Source organism: Aotus nancymaae, unplaced genomic scaffold (genome assembly GCF_030222135.1).
Source record: "Aotus nancymaae isolate 86718 unplaced genomic scaffold, 86718_ANA_hifiasm-v0.15.2.pri h1tg000003l, whole genome shotgun sequence".
In the NCBI taxonomy this organism is placed as follows: Eukaryota; Metazoa; Chordata; class Mammalia; order Primates; family Aotidae; genus Aotus; species Aotus nancymaae.
In genome coordinates this window covers 74,400,424-74,413,066 of record NW_026988414.1, presented here as the reverse complement: position 1 = coordinate 74,413,066, position 12,643 = coordinate 74,400,424, and the positions used below count along the sequence as shown (strand labels likewise).

Below are 12,643 nucleotides of genomic sequence, written 5' to 3'. Positions count from 1 at the left end.
ACACACAGGGGAGCTGCCCTGGGGAGCACAAGGGGGAAGACACACACACACACACAGACACAGACACACACAGACACACACGCACAGACACACACAGACACACACAGACACACGTACACACACAGGGGAGCTGCCCTGGGGAGTGCACAGGGGAAGACACACACAGACACACACACACAGACACACCCACAGACACACACACCCACAGACACAGACACACACACAGACACACACACACAGACACATGCACAGACACACAGACACACACAGACACACACACACACAGAGACACACACACACACACACACACACACACACACACAGAGCGTCTTAGGCCCAAAGCTGGGTTCTTCCTAGCTCTTGGGAACCTCTCCCTGTTGAGGAGGAAATAAAAAACCCATGTGGTCTTCAGACACATGTGGCCTCTCAAGCCACAGACAAGCCAAGCAGTAGCAACTAGACTGGTTGGGAAGCAAAGCCCAGCGTGGCCTGAATATTTCACAGGAGATTTTGCTTCCCAGAAAATCCCTTCTTCACCGCTGTGCATGTCAGGGTATAATCACCCATTAGGTAGCAGAGCAGAAACCTGGGAGGACGTGTGCACAGCTTCTGGCCTGGGCCATCACTGGGCCTCTGCCTCTGCGTCTGCTGCAGGCCTGGCAAGGGCCATCCTGTCTCTCACCTGCCCCCATCAAGGTCCAGAGGGAGGACAGCTGGCTGCCATTTTGGGACATGGAGTGTCCTAGCTTAGGGTCGCCTCTGCCCCAGGTCCTCAGACTCTGCCAGCCCCTAGCTGAAGAAGGGCCAAAGTCCCCCATCCCTTTGCCTCCCACGGTCCTCCCAGCTCTTCAGCAGGAGCATAGAACCACGGCTCACCTCACCCCCTCATCTTCCCCCTTTCCCTCTCCAGCCCATCAAGGTGTTTGTAGTTCCCTGAGTGAATGGCAGGGAAGACCGTGAGAGGTACATACCAGAGGAAGGGAGAGAGGACATCCTGGCTGGGCCTGGAGACCCTGGAACACCCTCCCTCAGTCCTTTTGTCCTAGAAAATGTCCACACAGGCTAAGCTAAGCTCAGATTGTATCTCCTCCAGGAAGCCCTTGGGGACCGCTCCCAGGGTCAGGAGCCTTCTCTGGCTCCCATAGCCCACTGTGTTCCTCTCCATCACTGTTCAGTAATTAAGGGCTGAAAACACAGATGCGCATGGGGGCTGAGGAGGGGACGAAAGCGAGTGAAGGGGCAAAGGTCATGCAACAGGAATGGGCAGGGCCTGCAAACTGGAGAGCACGCCCCTCTCCAAAGCCTTTTGAACCACACCGTCTCATGGCCCAGCAACTTCACACCTAGAAACCGACCCAGGAAAACTGAAAACAGTTGTGCACAAGTGTTCACAGCAGCATTATCCACAAGAGCCAAAAAGTCAAAACTGCCCAAGTGCCCATGAATGAATATATAAACAAAATGTGTTATAGCCATACAATGGAATATCATTCAGCCCAAGAGAGGAATGAGGCACCAATACATTCACATGAGAGCATGATGAACCTTAAACACTGTGTGCCGAGCGATGGAAGCCAGGCATAAAAGCCCACGTGTTGTATGATTCCATTTCTATGAAATGTCTAGAATATGCAGAGCCTAAGACACGAAAGTGGATTTGTGGGTGCCAGGACCGGGAGGAGGGGAGAACGGCAGGAGCTGCTAAAGGGGGCAGGGTTTGCTTTTGGGGTAATGAAAATCCGCTGGAATTAGATAGTGGTAAGGGTTGCACGATTGGGGTTGCTAAAAACCACTCAACTGTGTGCTTTAAAATAGTGACTTTTATGGCACGTGGGCTAGATTTCAGTTTTTAAGAACCAAATTGTTTAAAATGGAACACCACCTCCACAAGCCACATGCGTGTCTGCAGCCTCTCGTTTTCAGCCTCCAGTTTACACATTTGTCTCCCTCACAAGAGCGGAAGCTCCTGGAGGGTGGGGCCCTACCCGAGGCACAGCCGTGGTCCCCAGAGCTGGCATCTCAGGGCAGGCGCTTGAGCCACAACAGGGAGCCCAGCAACGTGTTAACCCAGAGCACACTTCATGCTCTGTAAAACCTCTGGTCCAGAGCCACGGCCCAGTCTCAGGTGAAGTCACGGAGGCCCAGGCTCAAGGTCATTCGCCCTAAGGTCACTTGACAAGCTGGAGGCAGAACTGGGCATAGAAGCCAGGCCTCCAGACTCAGTGCAGCAGGACCCAGGGGCTGGCCGCTCCTGGGCAGGGGAAGATAGAAGGCAGGCAGCTCTGCAGCTGTTTCCTGCCTCAAGGCCCCCAGATCCCCGGGGCCTCAGAATCAAGTCCACCTGCTGGATCTGGCCTCAATCCCCTTTGACGGACAAGCACCACCCCCAGAGCCTCCAGCTCAGGCCCTGTCTATCATCCCTCCAGCCTTTGCTCACACAGGGCACCTTCCTGGAAGGCTCTCACTTCCCAGGCACCAGGCACAGTTCCTCCCTGCCCAGAAGCCTTACTTCATCACCACCTGCCCCTCCCACAGGGCCCCTCCCCAGCTGAGCCCTTGCAGCCCCTCTGGGAGGGTGTGCAGGTAAGCACAAGGGAACAGCTGGACATGCGCCTGACTGCGGGACCACCCGGGACCTGGGCCAGCCTGGAGCTAGAAGCAAGTCTGATGTCTCAGGGTCTGACTGCCAGCGACTAGGTGCCAGGCCAGGGTTGCCTGGCAGGGGAAGGGAGGGAAAGGGGAGGAGAGAGAAGAGGGAGAAGGTAGGGGAGAGAGAAGGAGAGGGATAGGGAGGAGAAGGGGTGAGAAGGGAGGAAGGAGGAGAAGAAAAGGTGCTGGAGGAGGTGGAGAGGAAGGAGGAGCCGCTCTTAGCCCCAGGGTCCCAGGAAGGCTAAGCCAGAGCCCAACACGGTGACGGAGCCGTTGGGCAGCCGGTTACCTTCAGGCACATGATGACACCCAAAGAACGGATCGGTCCTCCTGGGCAGAGTGAAGTGAAGCGGAGAGGAAGCCCCTTTGGGAGAGAGGCCCCAACTTTAGACCAGCAGTCACGTCTGCTTCCTACTCCCCCTGCCCCTACGCAGCGGTGAGGTGGGGAGCAGCGGACAGCAGGAAGACAGTCCCAGCCTGGTAGCCACCTGGGCCTCCTGCTGTGTCCCAGTTCAGCCTAAGGAGCTCAGCCACCCTCCTAGGTGACCTCCGGGGTCAGACCCTCCTGACTGTGGTTGTAGACTGAGCCTTGACCCTGGCAGGGTGGATTGGCCCCCAGGGAACTGGAGGAGGCCTCAGATGGCTCACTCTCTCCTCCTGTCACCCACAGGGCTGGGTGACAGATCTGGTCTGTGGGTGTCAGAGACAGGTCCTGGCTCTGAGTGACTGCTGGCAGCTGGGCCCGAGGTGGCTCATGGGTGGCTGATTTCCTGACCTTCTTGAAACCAAACATATGATAAGCCTCTGCCTCCTCCTCCTAAGGCCAAGCACATGGGTACTGGAACATAGCAGGTGTCTGACAGATGCCAGCTCCCTCTCTGAACCCCAGCCCCAAGTTTCCTCAGAGAAGCTGCCACTCCTGTCCCCAGCCCCCCAGGTCTCCCCACCTCCCCTCCACATGGACTCAGTGTGCCTCCTTCTCAGGCCTGGGTGAAGCTGTGAATCCCCTTCCCGCCTCCCCTCCCTACTGGCCTTTCCCAGCCCAGATATACATCACACCAGCCCCCATTCAGTGTCCTCAGCTGGCTGTCAGTTAATCCCCAAAGAGCTGTTAACTGATAATAAAGATGTTAGCTGTAAACTTAAGGTGTGATTCCCTGTCAGGAGTATTTTGGTCTTAACAGGTTGCTTTTAGAATGGGAAAATCTTCAAGACCCAGCCAAATGGCAGGCAGGGATGCAGAGTGGGGTGTTGGGGGGCATTCTGTGCCTGGAGCCCTTCCAGCCTCCAGAACCCCCTTCTCATCTCTGACTTCACTGAGGACAGAAGGCAGGGGTGGGACCCCAGAGCTCTGCCTTCAAGTGTCAGCCCCACACCTGTGAGGCGATGACCCTGGACATGAGATGAAACCTCTCAGAACCTTAGTTTCCTTGTCAGCAAATGGTGAGACAGAACACCGACCTTGCAGAATTGCAGGGCAAACTGACCAGGCTGACAGGTAAGGCCCTGTGTGCCCAGCACACAGGAGCCCTCAGAGCTCCCCTTGTCCCCGACTTCCCTCTGCCTCTTCCCACACTGAAGGTAACTGTGTCAGCTTCCACTTCTCCCGCCTCCTCACACCAACTCCAATCAATCACCAAGTCTATTTTCTCCACTTCCTAAATCTCTCCCCAGGAAAAGATCAATGGAATCAAACAGCGAGGCCTGGACAGACATGAGACTTCGGGGACATTTCAGGAGATGACAGGAATGGAGCTTCCGAGCAGCAGGGAGAGGCACTCACCCAACAAACAGTGCTGAATGAACTGTGAGTCATATGGAAAAAAAACCACTTAGATCCCTACCTCAAACCACACACAGAAATGCATTTCAGATGAACTAGAGATTTAAGTATTTGTGAATATCATGAACAACCGGAAAACAGTACAGGCCAGTATTTTTAAAACTCTGCAGTGAGTAAGGCCAGGAACCCTAAAGGAAAGGATTGATAGACTTGACCACAGGACAATGTAAAACCTTTAAGGGGTTAAATAAATCCCATAAACTTAAAGTAAAAAAAAAATACTTGTGAATAATGATTTACAACATATGCCAAATAAAGAGTTAATTTCCTTAACCTCTTCTAAATCCACTTGCTTTTGCAAATCAATAAGATGCATTTCGCCGCCCCTAATCGCTGAAACCCAGTTGCCCAGGCAGTGACCAGTCCTCAGTTTGCATCCTCAGCCCCTTTGACACTTGTTTGAAACATGTCTTGCCCTTGGCTTCCAGGACATATGCACCTGGTTCTTTTCCATCTCACTGGTTGCTCCTTCTCGGTCACCTTTTCGGTTCCCCCTCAGCCCCAGCCTCTAACTGGTGGAAGTCTCTGGGCTGGGCCATTGGTCTTTTCTATCTACTCTCCTTCGATGCTCTCCTCCAACCCCATGGCTTTAAATACTATCTTTATGCCGATGGCCCCAAATTTGTATCTCCAGCCCAGACCTGTCCCCTGGACTCCAGTCACATACATCCATCTGTCACCTCCATGGTTCTGCCAGGCTGTCTACAGGCATCTCACAATTTACGTGTCCCCTGCCAGGGCTGGCTCATGGGTGTGAGACCTGGGCTCTGCACTCAGAAGGACCCCAGGCTTGGTTTAATGCTCTACTGTCACCTCCTACTTTGAAACTCTTAATTTTCTTTTTTAACAAAAAGTCACCTGTTCACTTTGCTCTGGGTCCCACACATTATGTAACCACTTTTTCCAAATGACTCACAGTTGTTCAGCACTGCTGTCCACCACGGAGCCACGCCCCTTCCCGACACCAAACCCGCTCCTCCCCGCTCTTCCCATCGCCATCAATGGCAACCCCACCCTCCTAGATGCCTGGGCCAAAACTCTCGGCGTCATGGTTGGCTCCATTCTCTCTCTCACACACACCACCTCATCCAATCTGTCAGCAAATCCTACTGGCTCTACCTTGAGCATGCATGTGGAATCCATCCACTTCTCCCCACCTCCACCAAGACTCCCTGGTTCAGGCCTCCACCACCTGTTCCCTGGGTCACTGCAACAAACAGCCTCTTGTCAGATCTCCCTGCTTCAGTGAAAAGCCAGGTGATGGCAAAGGGAGCTGAACCCGGGATGCAAAACCTCCTGCAGCCAAGGCACTCGGCGGTGTGCAGTGCAAGACAGAGCCTAGGCAAACGCAGACAGTGAACGCGGGACAGCAATGGGTGGCAGGGATGGCGGCTGCCAGAGGGGTCTGGTGAAAACACGATTCCAATCACGCCACGTCAGTATGCAGAACCTTCCGTGGCCTTCCCCACTTCATTTCTGGGTAACAACCAAGTCCGATGGGGGCGTGGTCCGTGTCCAGTGGCATGGCCCACTCCCCCTCTCACTCACCCTGTTCCAGCCACACCAGCCTTCTTGCCATGCCCCCACAAGCCAGGTCTGCACCTGACTCGGCATCCTTAGACCTGCTGTTCCCGCTGTCTGGAACGCGCTTTCTGCCAAACATCCACTGGACTCAGTCTCTCGATTCTTGCAGGTCTTTACCTAAATGTCACCTCCCAGATAGACCTTCCCTGACGACCGTGTCCAAGTTACCCAGCACTTCCCATCCCCCTCCTCTGCTTGACTTTTTCACCCTAGCACCTAACACTCCCACACACGTGCTGTATTTTTCCCTGTCCGTGTCTCCTCCGTCACAGCTTACGTTCCTTGGAGCAGGTATATTTTGTCAGTTTTGTTCACTGTTTGGTCCCCAACCAAAACAGTGTCTGACACATAGTAGGTGCTTAGTCAATACTTCCTGAATGAATGGATACAGGAGCAGAGGACTTGACATGAACAAGCAATTTACAAGTGAAGAAACAGAAATGGCCAATGAGCATATACAAAATGCTCAACCTCATTAACAGTTTAAGAAACACAAAGTGAAATCATTTTTATCTGTCAAATTGGCAGGGATTAAGCGATTAATAATTCCCGTGATTGGCAAGGGTGAGGGAATGGGGCATTTTGCACACAGTTCGTAGGAGCATAAGTCGGCTCAACCTTCTGCGGGTTGATGTGGCTGTCCAGAACAAATCAAATGTGGAAATATGGGCACCCAGTGATCAGGAAGTCCACTTCCAGAAACACTCCCAAAAGAACTACAGCACAAGCACACACAGATGTGCAAACCCAGAGGTTCCCTGAGTGAGGTTTATAAATAGCCAAATGCCAGAAACAACCTAAATGGCCGCCAACAGGATTAATAATTGATGAATAATTTGCAGACCATCATACAATGGATATAAAAGGATGGGGAGGAGCTCTATGGAAGGAGCTAGGACGATCCACGTGACACGCTGTTGGGTAAAACTCAAGTGCTGGAGCAGTGTTACTAATACGAGCCCATGTTTTTCCTTTTAAAATATGTTGATAAGTACCTCAAAAAAAGCCTGGAAGGGGATATATCAAACTAGTTATCAGCGTTTGCTCTTGGGAGGAAAAGACTACAGAAGGGGCTTGAACTGCATGCTTTAAATACCTAGAGACAGACGGATAGCTAGACAGATGGATAGATAGATAGATGATAGATACATAGAAAATAGATAACATAGAACAGATCACCTTAATCAGAAAAATGATTCTGCTTAGGGAGAAAATACCTTCTGTGTCTCCCCAATATTAAAGGGGACAGAAGTAAGCCAATCCAAGCCGTCCATAACCTGTCACTGTCTCAGTCCTGTTGCCCCATCCCCACTCCCCAATATTAAAGGGGACAGAAGTAAGCCAATCCAAGTCGTCCATAACCCGTCACTGTCTCGGCCCTGTTGCCCCATCCCCACTCTGGCTCCCCAAAGTGCTCTGGGTTCCAAGCTCACGAAGCAATTTTCTATTCCTGGTTCCTTTCACAGCCCCATGCCTGTCTCACAGCTCTGTTCGCAGGCACAAAGGCCCACCCTGCCCCATCCCATGACTTCCTCAGCCTGGACTCTGCTGTCGGAGAGTCAGAGGGGGGAAGATGAGGAACTATACAGCACTCCCAAAGACCAGGACTGCTGCCCTGGCCCCCAGCCAGAACCGCCAGGTCTCTGCTCTAGGGACAGCCTGCAGCAGCGGGGGAATCAGGAAATGCCCCTTGATTGTGGCCTGGGCAGGCTGGCTGCTCCAGGCTCCAGGACACCCGCAAAAGGCACTGGAGGCAGCTGATCTAAGGAGGCCAGGGCGAGCCCAGCAGGGAGGTCTGGCCAGAGAAGGAGGCAGACTGGGGGCTCAGCCCCCACAACTTGGGTTGCCAGATTTGGCAAATAAAATTGTACGTGCCATGTAGTATTTGAGATATATTTACACTGAAAAATTATTTGTTGTGTGTCTGAAGTTCAAATTTAACTGGACATCAGTATTTTTTTCTGGCAACCCTGGCTGCTCCCCTATCCCATCCCTTGGGTGACTTGGCCCCAGGCAGAAAGCCCTTCACCTGGGATGTCCAGAGTGTCGGAGAAATACCCTCTCTCTGGCTCACCACAGAGCTGGACTGAAAGTTGAGACAGGCTCATTCTGGGTGCTGCGGGATGTCCCACAGAGAGCTGGGAACTTCCAGAGTAAGTGCCATCAGGCAGTGCACTGGGCAGTGGCGGTGAAAAGCCAGGTGAAGGCAAAGGGAGCTGAACCTGGGATGCAAAACCTCCTGCAGCCAAGGCACTGGTGTGCAGCGCAAAACAGAGCCTGAGCAAACGCAGACGGCGAGCGTGGGACAGCGACGGGGTGGCAGCGACAGCGTGGCCCAGTGCCTCTCAGCATCCGGGGACGGGACATAGCCTGGGGAGGAAGAATGGCTGCGGGGTGGCCTTCCTTCCCAGAGGTCAGGAACTCCTCCACAGGAGGCCCCCTGCTGCCGGGGCCTTCAAACGCCACACTGTGTCCCCACCATGGCCCCTGGCAGGGGCTCATTCACTAAAGGCCGGCCTGAGTCCGGGGACCTGGTCCTCAGACCCAGAGCGTCCCACCCAGCACAGAAGCAAGAGGCCAGTGAGCCCACCTTGCTCTCCCCTACCTGGGTCAGATGGCGTCGGGAGGTAAACAGACTGGCCTCTGGGGGCCTGGGGCGCGGCAGCCTGTCCGTCGCGGTCCCAGCATGCACTGTGGAGGAAGAGCGGGAAGGTCAGTGGGGCAAAGATGGGGCTTCCTGCTACCCCGGGTGAGACCCGCTCAGCATAGCTCCCCAAGGTGGATCCCACTGCCCACCCCTGCAGGGCTCAGTGCTGCCTCTCAGCACAGCACGGGCTCCTCAGCGCCACCCTACCCATTCCCCAGCACCCTGGAGTGTGGCCAGCCCTTGAATCACATCCCCAAGAGCATGAACACATTGGCCTGGCATTCAAGGCCCTGCTAAGCCCCTAACCTTCTCATTGCCTCTCCATGTCCTCCAAAGGTCAGCCCCACCTCTGCGAGTTTTGTTCAAGTGCACAGATACACAGATTGACAACTCCACCCCATTCTCTCTGGGACTCTCATTGTTACCAACAAACCTGTCCCCTGCCTCCTGAAAGCTTCGCTTACAGGTCTTCAGCCCCGCTACCCCTCAATACCCTCAGCAAGGTCCCCAAGGATCCCATCTGCACCCCTAGCCCTCCTGCCTCAGCCTGTGGTCTCCAGCAGCCGACCCCCTTTGGGAACACTCTCTCCCCGTGACCCCCCGATCCACCCTTCCTCTCTTCACTGCACCCCATCACTCATCCTAGACATGGCCACAGGTGGCTTCCCTCCTCCCTTCTCCCTTCGCCTGGACCACACCTGTGCTTCGATCACCCTCTGTCTACACCCCCAGTGGCACCCACTATGGCTAGCGAAGGGTGAAGCCCCTTAAGCTGGCCCACAGGGCACTGTCCAACCCAGCCCTGACCTATGGCCACCCTCCCCTCCCCTCCTGGCCACACAGCCACCTGCCACCTACTCAGAAATCCCTCTGTGACCACCTCCTTCTCACTGTCTCCAATGTCCTCCATAGGTCAGCCTGGAGGAAGCCGTCCTCACCGTGTCTCACTGCCCTGAGTGACCGACTTGTCATTTGGTTTTCCTTGTTTCAACAGTCCTACCGCAAACTTTTTCCATCAGGATTATTCAGTTATCATCACCCTACAGTAAAAGTGACCCTCTGTAGTGCACAGTCTATGGGTTTTGACAACTGCGTGTGGCTGTGGAACCACTATGGCCACCAAGGTAAGAACAATCCTGTCACCCCCAAATCCTTGCCTGCTGTCTCTTTTCAGTCAGCTCCCTCCAGCCCCCACTCCTGGCAACCACCAATCAGTTTTCTGTCCCTGTCATTTTGCGTTTTCCAGAGTGTCATTCAAATGGTGTCATCTCAGTGAAGCCCTCTGAGTCTGGTTTTGTTGGCCTAGCATAATGCATTTCTGATTTATTAATATCCGTGTTGCCTCTTGAATCAGAATGTCTTTTTTGTTGCTGTGTAGTACTCCATTGTTTGTCCATTCAGCAGCCGAAGGACATTTGTGTTGTTTCTAGTTTTTGGAGATTATGAATAAAGCCACTATAAATACTCACATATAGGTTTTTGTATGAATGTAAGTTTTTCTTTCTCTTGGGTAAGAATTGCTGAGTTGTGTGGTAAGCATATTTTTAACTTTATAAGAAACTGCCAAACTGTTTTCCAAGTTGGCTATACCATTTTGCATTCTCACTAGCAACCTAGGCGAGTTCCAGTGGCTCTGTACCCTTGCCAACACTTGGTATTATCCACTTTCAAAGTCAATGTAATGATGTGTAGTGGTATTGTATTGTGGTGTGTGTGTGTGTGTGTGTGTGTGTGTGTGTTGTTGTTGTTGTTGTTTTTGAGACAGAGGAGTCTCACTCTGTAGCCCAGGCTGGAGGACAATGGCATGATCATGGCTCACTGCAACTTCCACCTCCTGGGTTTAAGTGATTCTCCTGCCTCGGCTTCCGGAGCAACTGGAATCACAGGCACCCGCCACCACACCCGGCTAATTTTTGTATTTTTAGTAGAGACGGGGTTTCACCATGTTGACCAGGCTGGTTTTGAACTCCTGACTCAGATGATCCACTGCCTCGGCCTCCCAAAGTGCTGGGATTACAGACGTGAGCCACCACGCCTGGCCGGCATTGTGGTTTTAATTTGCATTTCCTTAATGACTAATAATGATGAGCATCTATCTTCCCATGTGCCTGATTTTTTTTTTAGTGCCATTGCTTCTGGAGATTATCACCTTGCTTTAAATATTTACCTATTTATTTTCCATCTCTCCCATCACGTGTGAAAGCAGAGACCTTGGTATTCATTCCCCCAATACCTAGAATAGCATCTGGTAGTGGATAATGAGGATGACAATGGTGGTGGTGATGATGGCTGTGGAGGTGGTGACAGCTAACATTTGTAGAGCCCTCAGTGTTTGCCTAGCACCATTCTGAGCACTTTACTCGTAACTCACTTAGTCCTCACAACCGCTCCAAGAGACACAGATGCTACCAACACCCCCATTTGACAGAAGGGAACACCAAGGCAGAGAGAGGCAACTAGCCCAAGGTCACACAGTTAATAAGGGGCTGAGCCAATCCTTGATCCCAGCTGTTTTGGAGTCAGAAGCCCCAACCAGGTCCTTGGCTGAGCCATAAACGCAGCACCCATGGAGGGATCCATTGTCCTGTAAACTCTGGATCTGGGAGCTCCCTGCTTAGCTTCCCACTAGAATCCACCCTTTCCTCACTTTCCGGACAGTGTAGATGTGATCAGGACATGACATAGCTGTAGCAACCACTCGATCTGCCCCAGGTGGCGAGAATAAACTGGAGTCACAGCCTTGGCTCTTCTGAAACCTGGCTCTGAGAATGGTCCCATAACAGCCTTTGCACCAGAGAATTTTATTGCTCACTGGATGTCAGCACATTTCCTTGGCAGTTCCTCAGCCCCTTTAGAGTCAGCTGGGCCATATGAGAAGTTCTGCCCGACAGGCTGTGAACAAAAGTGATGCCTGTCATTGGTGAGCCAAAGCATTTCAGAGCCCGTGTGTGACAGCATCAGTGTCTCTTCTCTGCCATGGTGACTGGAGGCCACATGTTCTGGAAGGGGCCACAAGATGATGGAGCTCCTGGCAGCTCAGGTCCCTGAGTAGTTGTGTGGGCCAGAGCTCCATCTCCCCACCTACTTCCCACACCGGCATGGAATATGAGTTCATGTGGCAAACGGAGGAAGGAAGGAAGCCTTTGATGCATTACATCACTGAGAGTTCAGAGGGTGCGGGTTACTGCAGCACAAACTTGCCTATCCTACAACATCCCCACCTTGGGGACAGGTCACCTGGCTGCATTTGTTGTTAGAACATGTTTGGATGACTTTCCAGGTGACAGAACTAAGCCCGATTTGGGAGCCTCTAAGTAAGTAAAATTTCAGTGTGGGTAGAATAATCTCAATTCCCAAGTTCAAGAGTTCCCTACCCACAAGGAAGAGGGGGGGCTTCCAGGTCCTGCAAGGGGCTCTACCAGCAGGACCTTTCCCACTTGGAGAAGGGAGGCGTGAGCTGAGGCAGTGGTGGTGTCTCCATGAGAGCTGGGGCCTATGCTTACATTCAAGGGCCTGAACTTGACTTTAGGGCAAAGGCTGGAGCATCTTCAGAGCTTTATCCTCAACTCCGGTCCAGGACCAGCTCCCAGAAAGGCACTGGAGCCTCCAGCTCATCCGCCCACAACTCAGGGGTATAAAGAAAACTCCTACAGGGCCTTGGAGCTGCAAGCTAAACTGCAGGGTTATACTTTGAACTTACTAATGTTTTACTTTGGCAATTATCACCTTAAACGTTATGTGATCCTGTGGGACAGCATGAGGAACAGGAGAAGAGGCTGCCCCCTAAGATAACAGGGGCACCAGCAGGCAACCCAGGGGAAAGCCCTTCCTGCTGATAAACGCCCCTGCGACTTCTCACTTTCCCCAATAAGTAAGACTTGGCCACAGTGGAATCCACCCACCAAGAATCAACGAGTGTG

The 12,643-nt window shown here is 52.8% G+C and overlaps 1 protein-coding gene across 10 annotated transcripts in view; it reads right to left on the bottom strand.

Moving 5' to 3' along the window:
- LINGO1 (leucine rich repeat and Ig domain containing 1) overlaps positions 1 to 12,643 on the bottom strand; it is a 213,344-nt gene that overhangs the window by 57,874 nt on the left and 142,827 nt on the right. For 9 of the 10 annotated variants that reach the window (XM_064382833.1, XM_021668247.2, XM_021668249.2 and 6 more), the window contains one exon: positions 8,682 to 8,767. Coding sequence is in view for 1 of the 10 variants with exons in the window: in XM_064382821.1 (XP_064238891.1) it covers positions 5,612 to 5,635 (24 nt within the window). In the remaining 9 variants the exon portion in view is untranslated. Of the gene's footprint in view, positions 1 to 5,611; positions 5,636 to 8,681; positions 8,768 to 12,643 lie in introns of those variants that run through there. The other variant, XM_064382821.1, reaches the window with a different exon arrangement.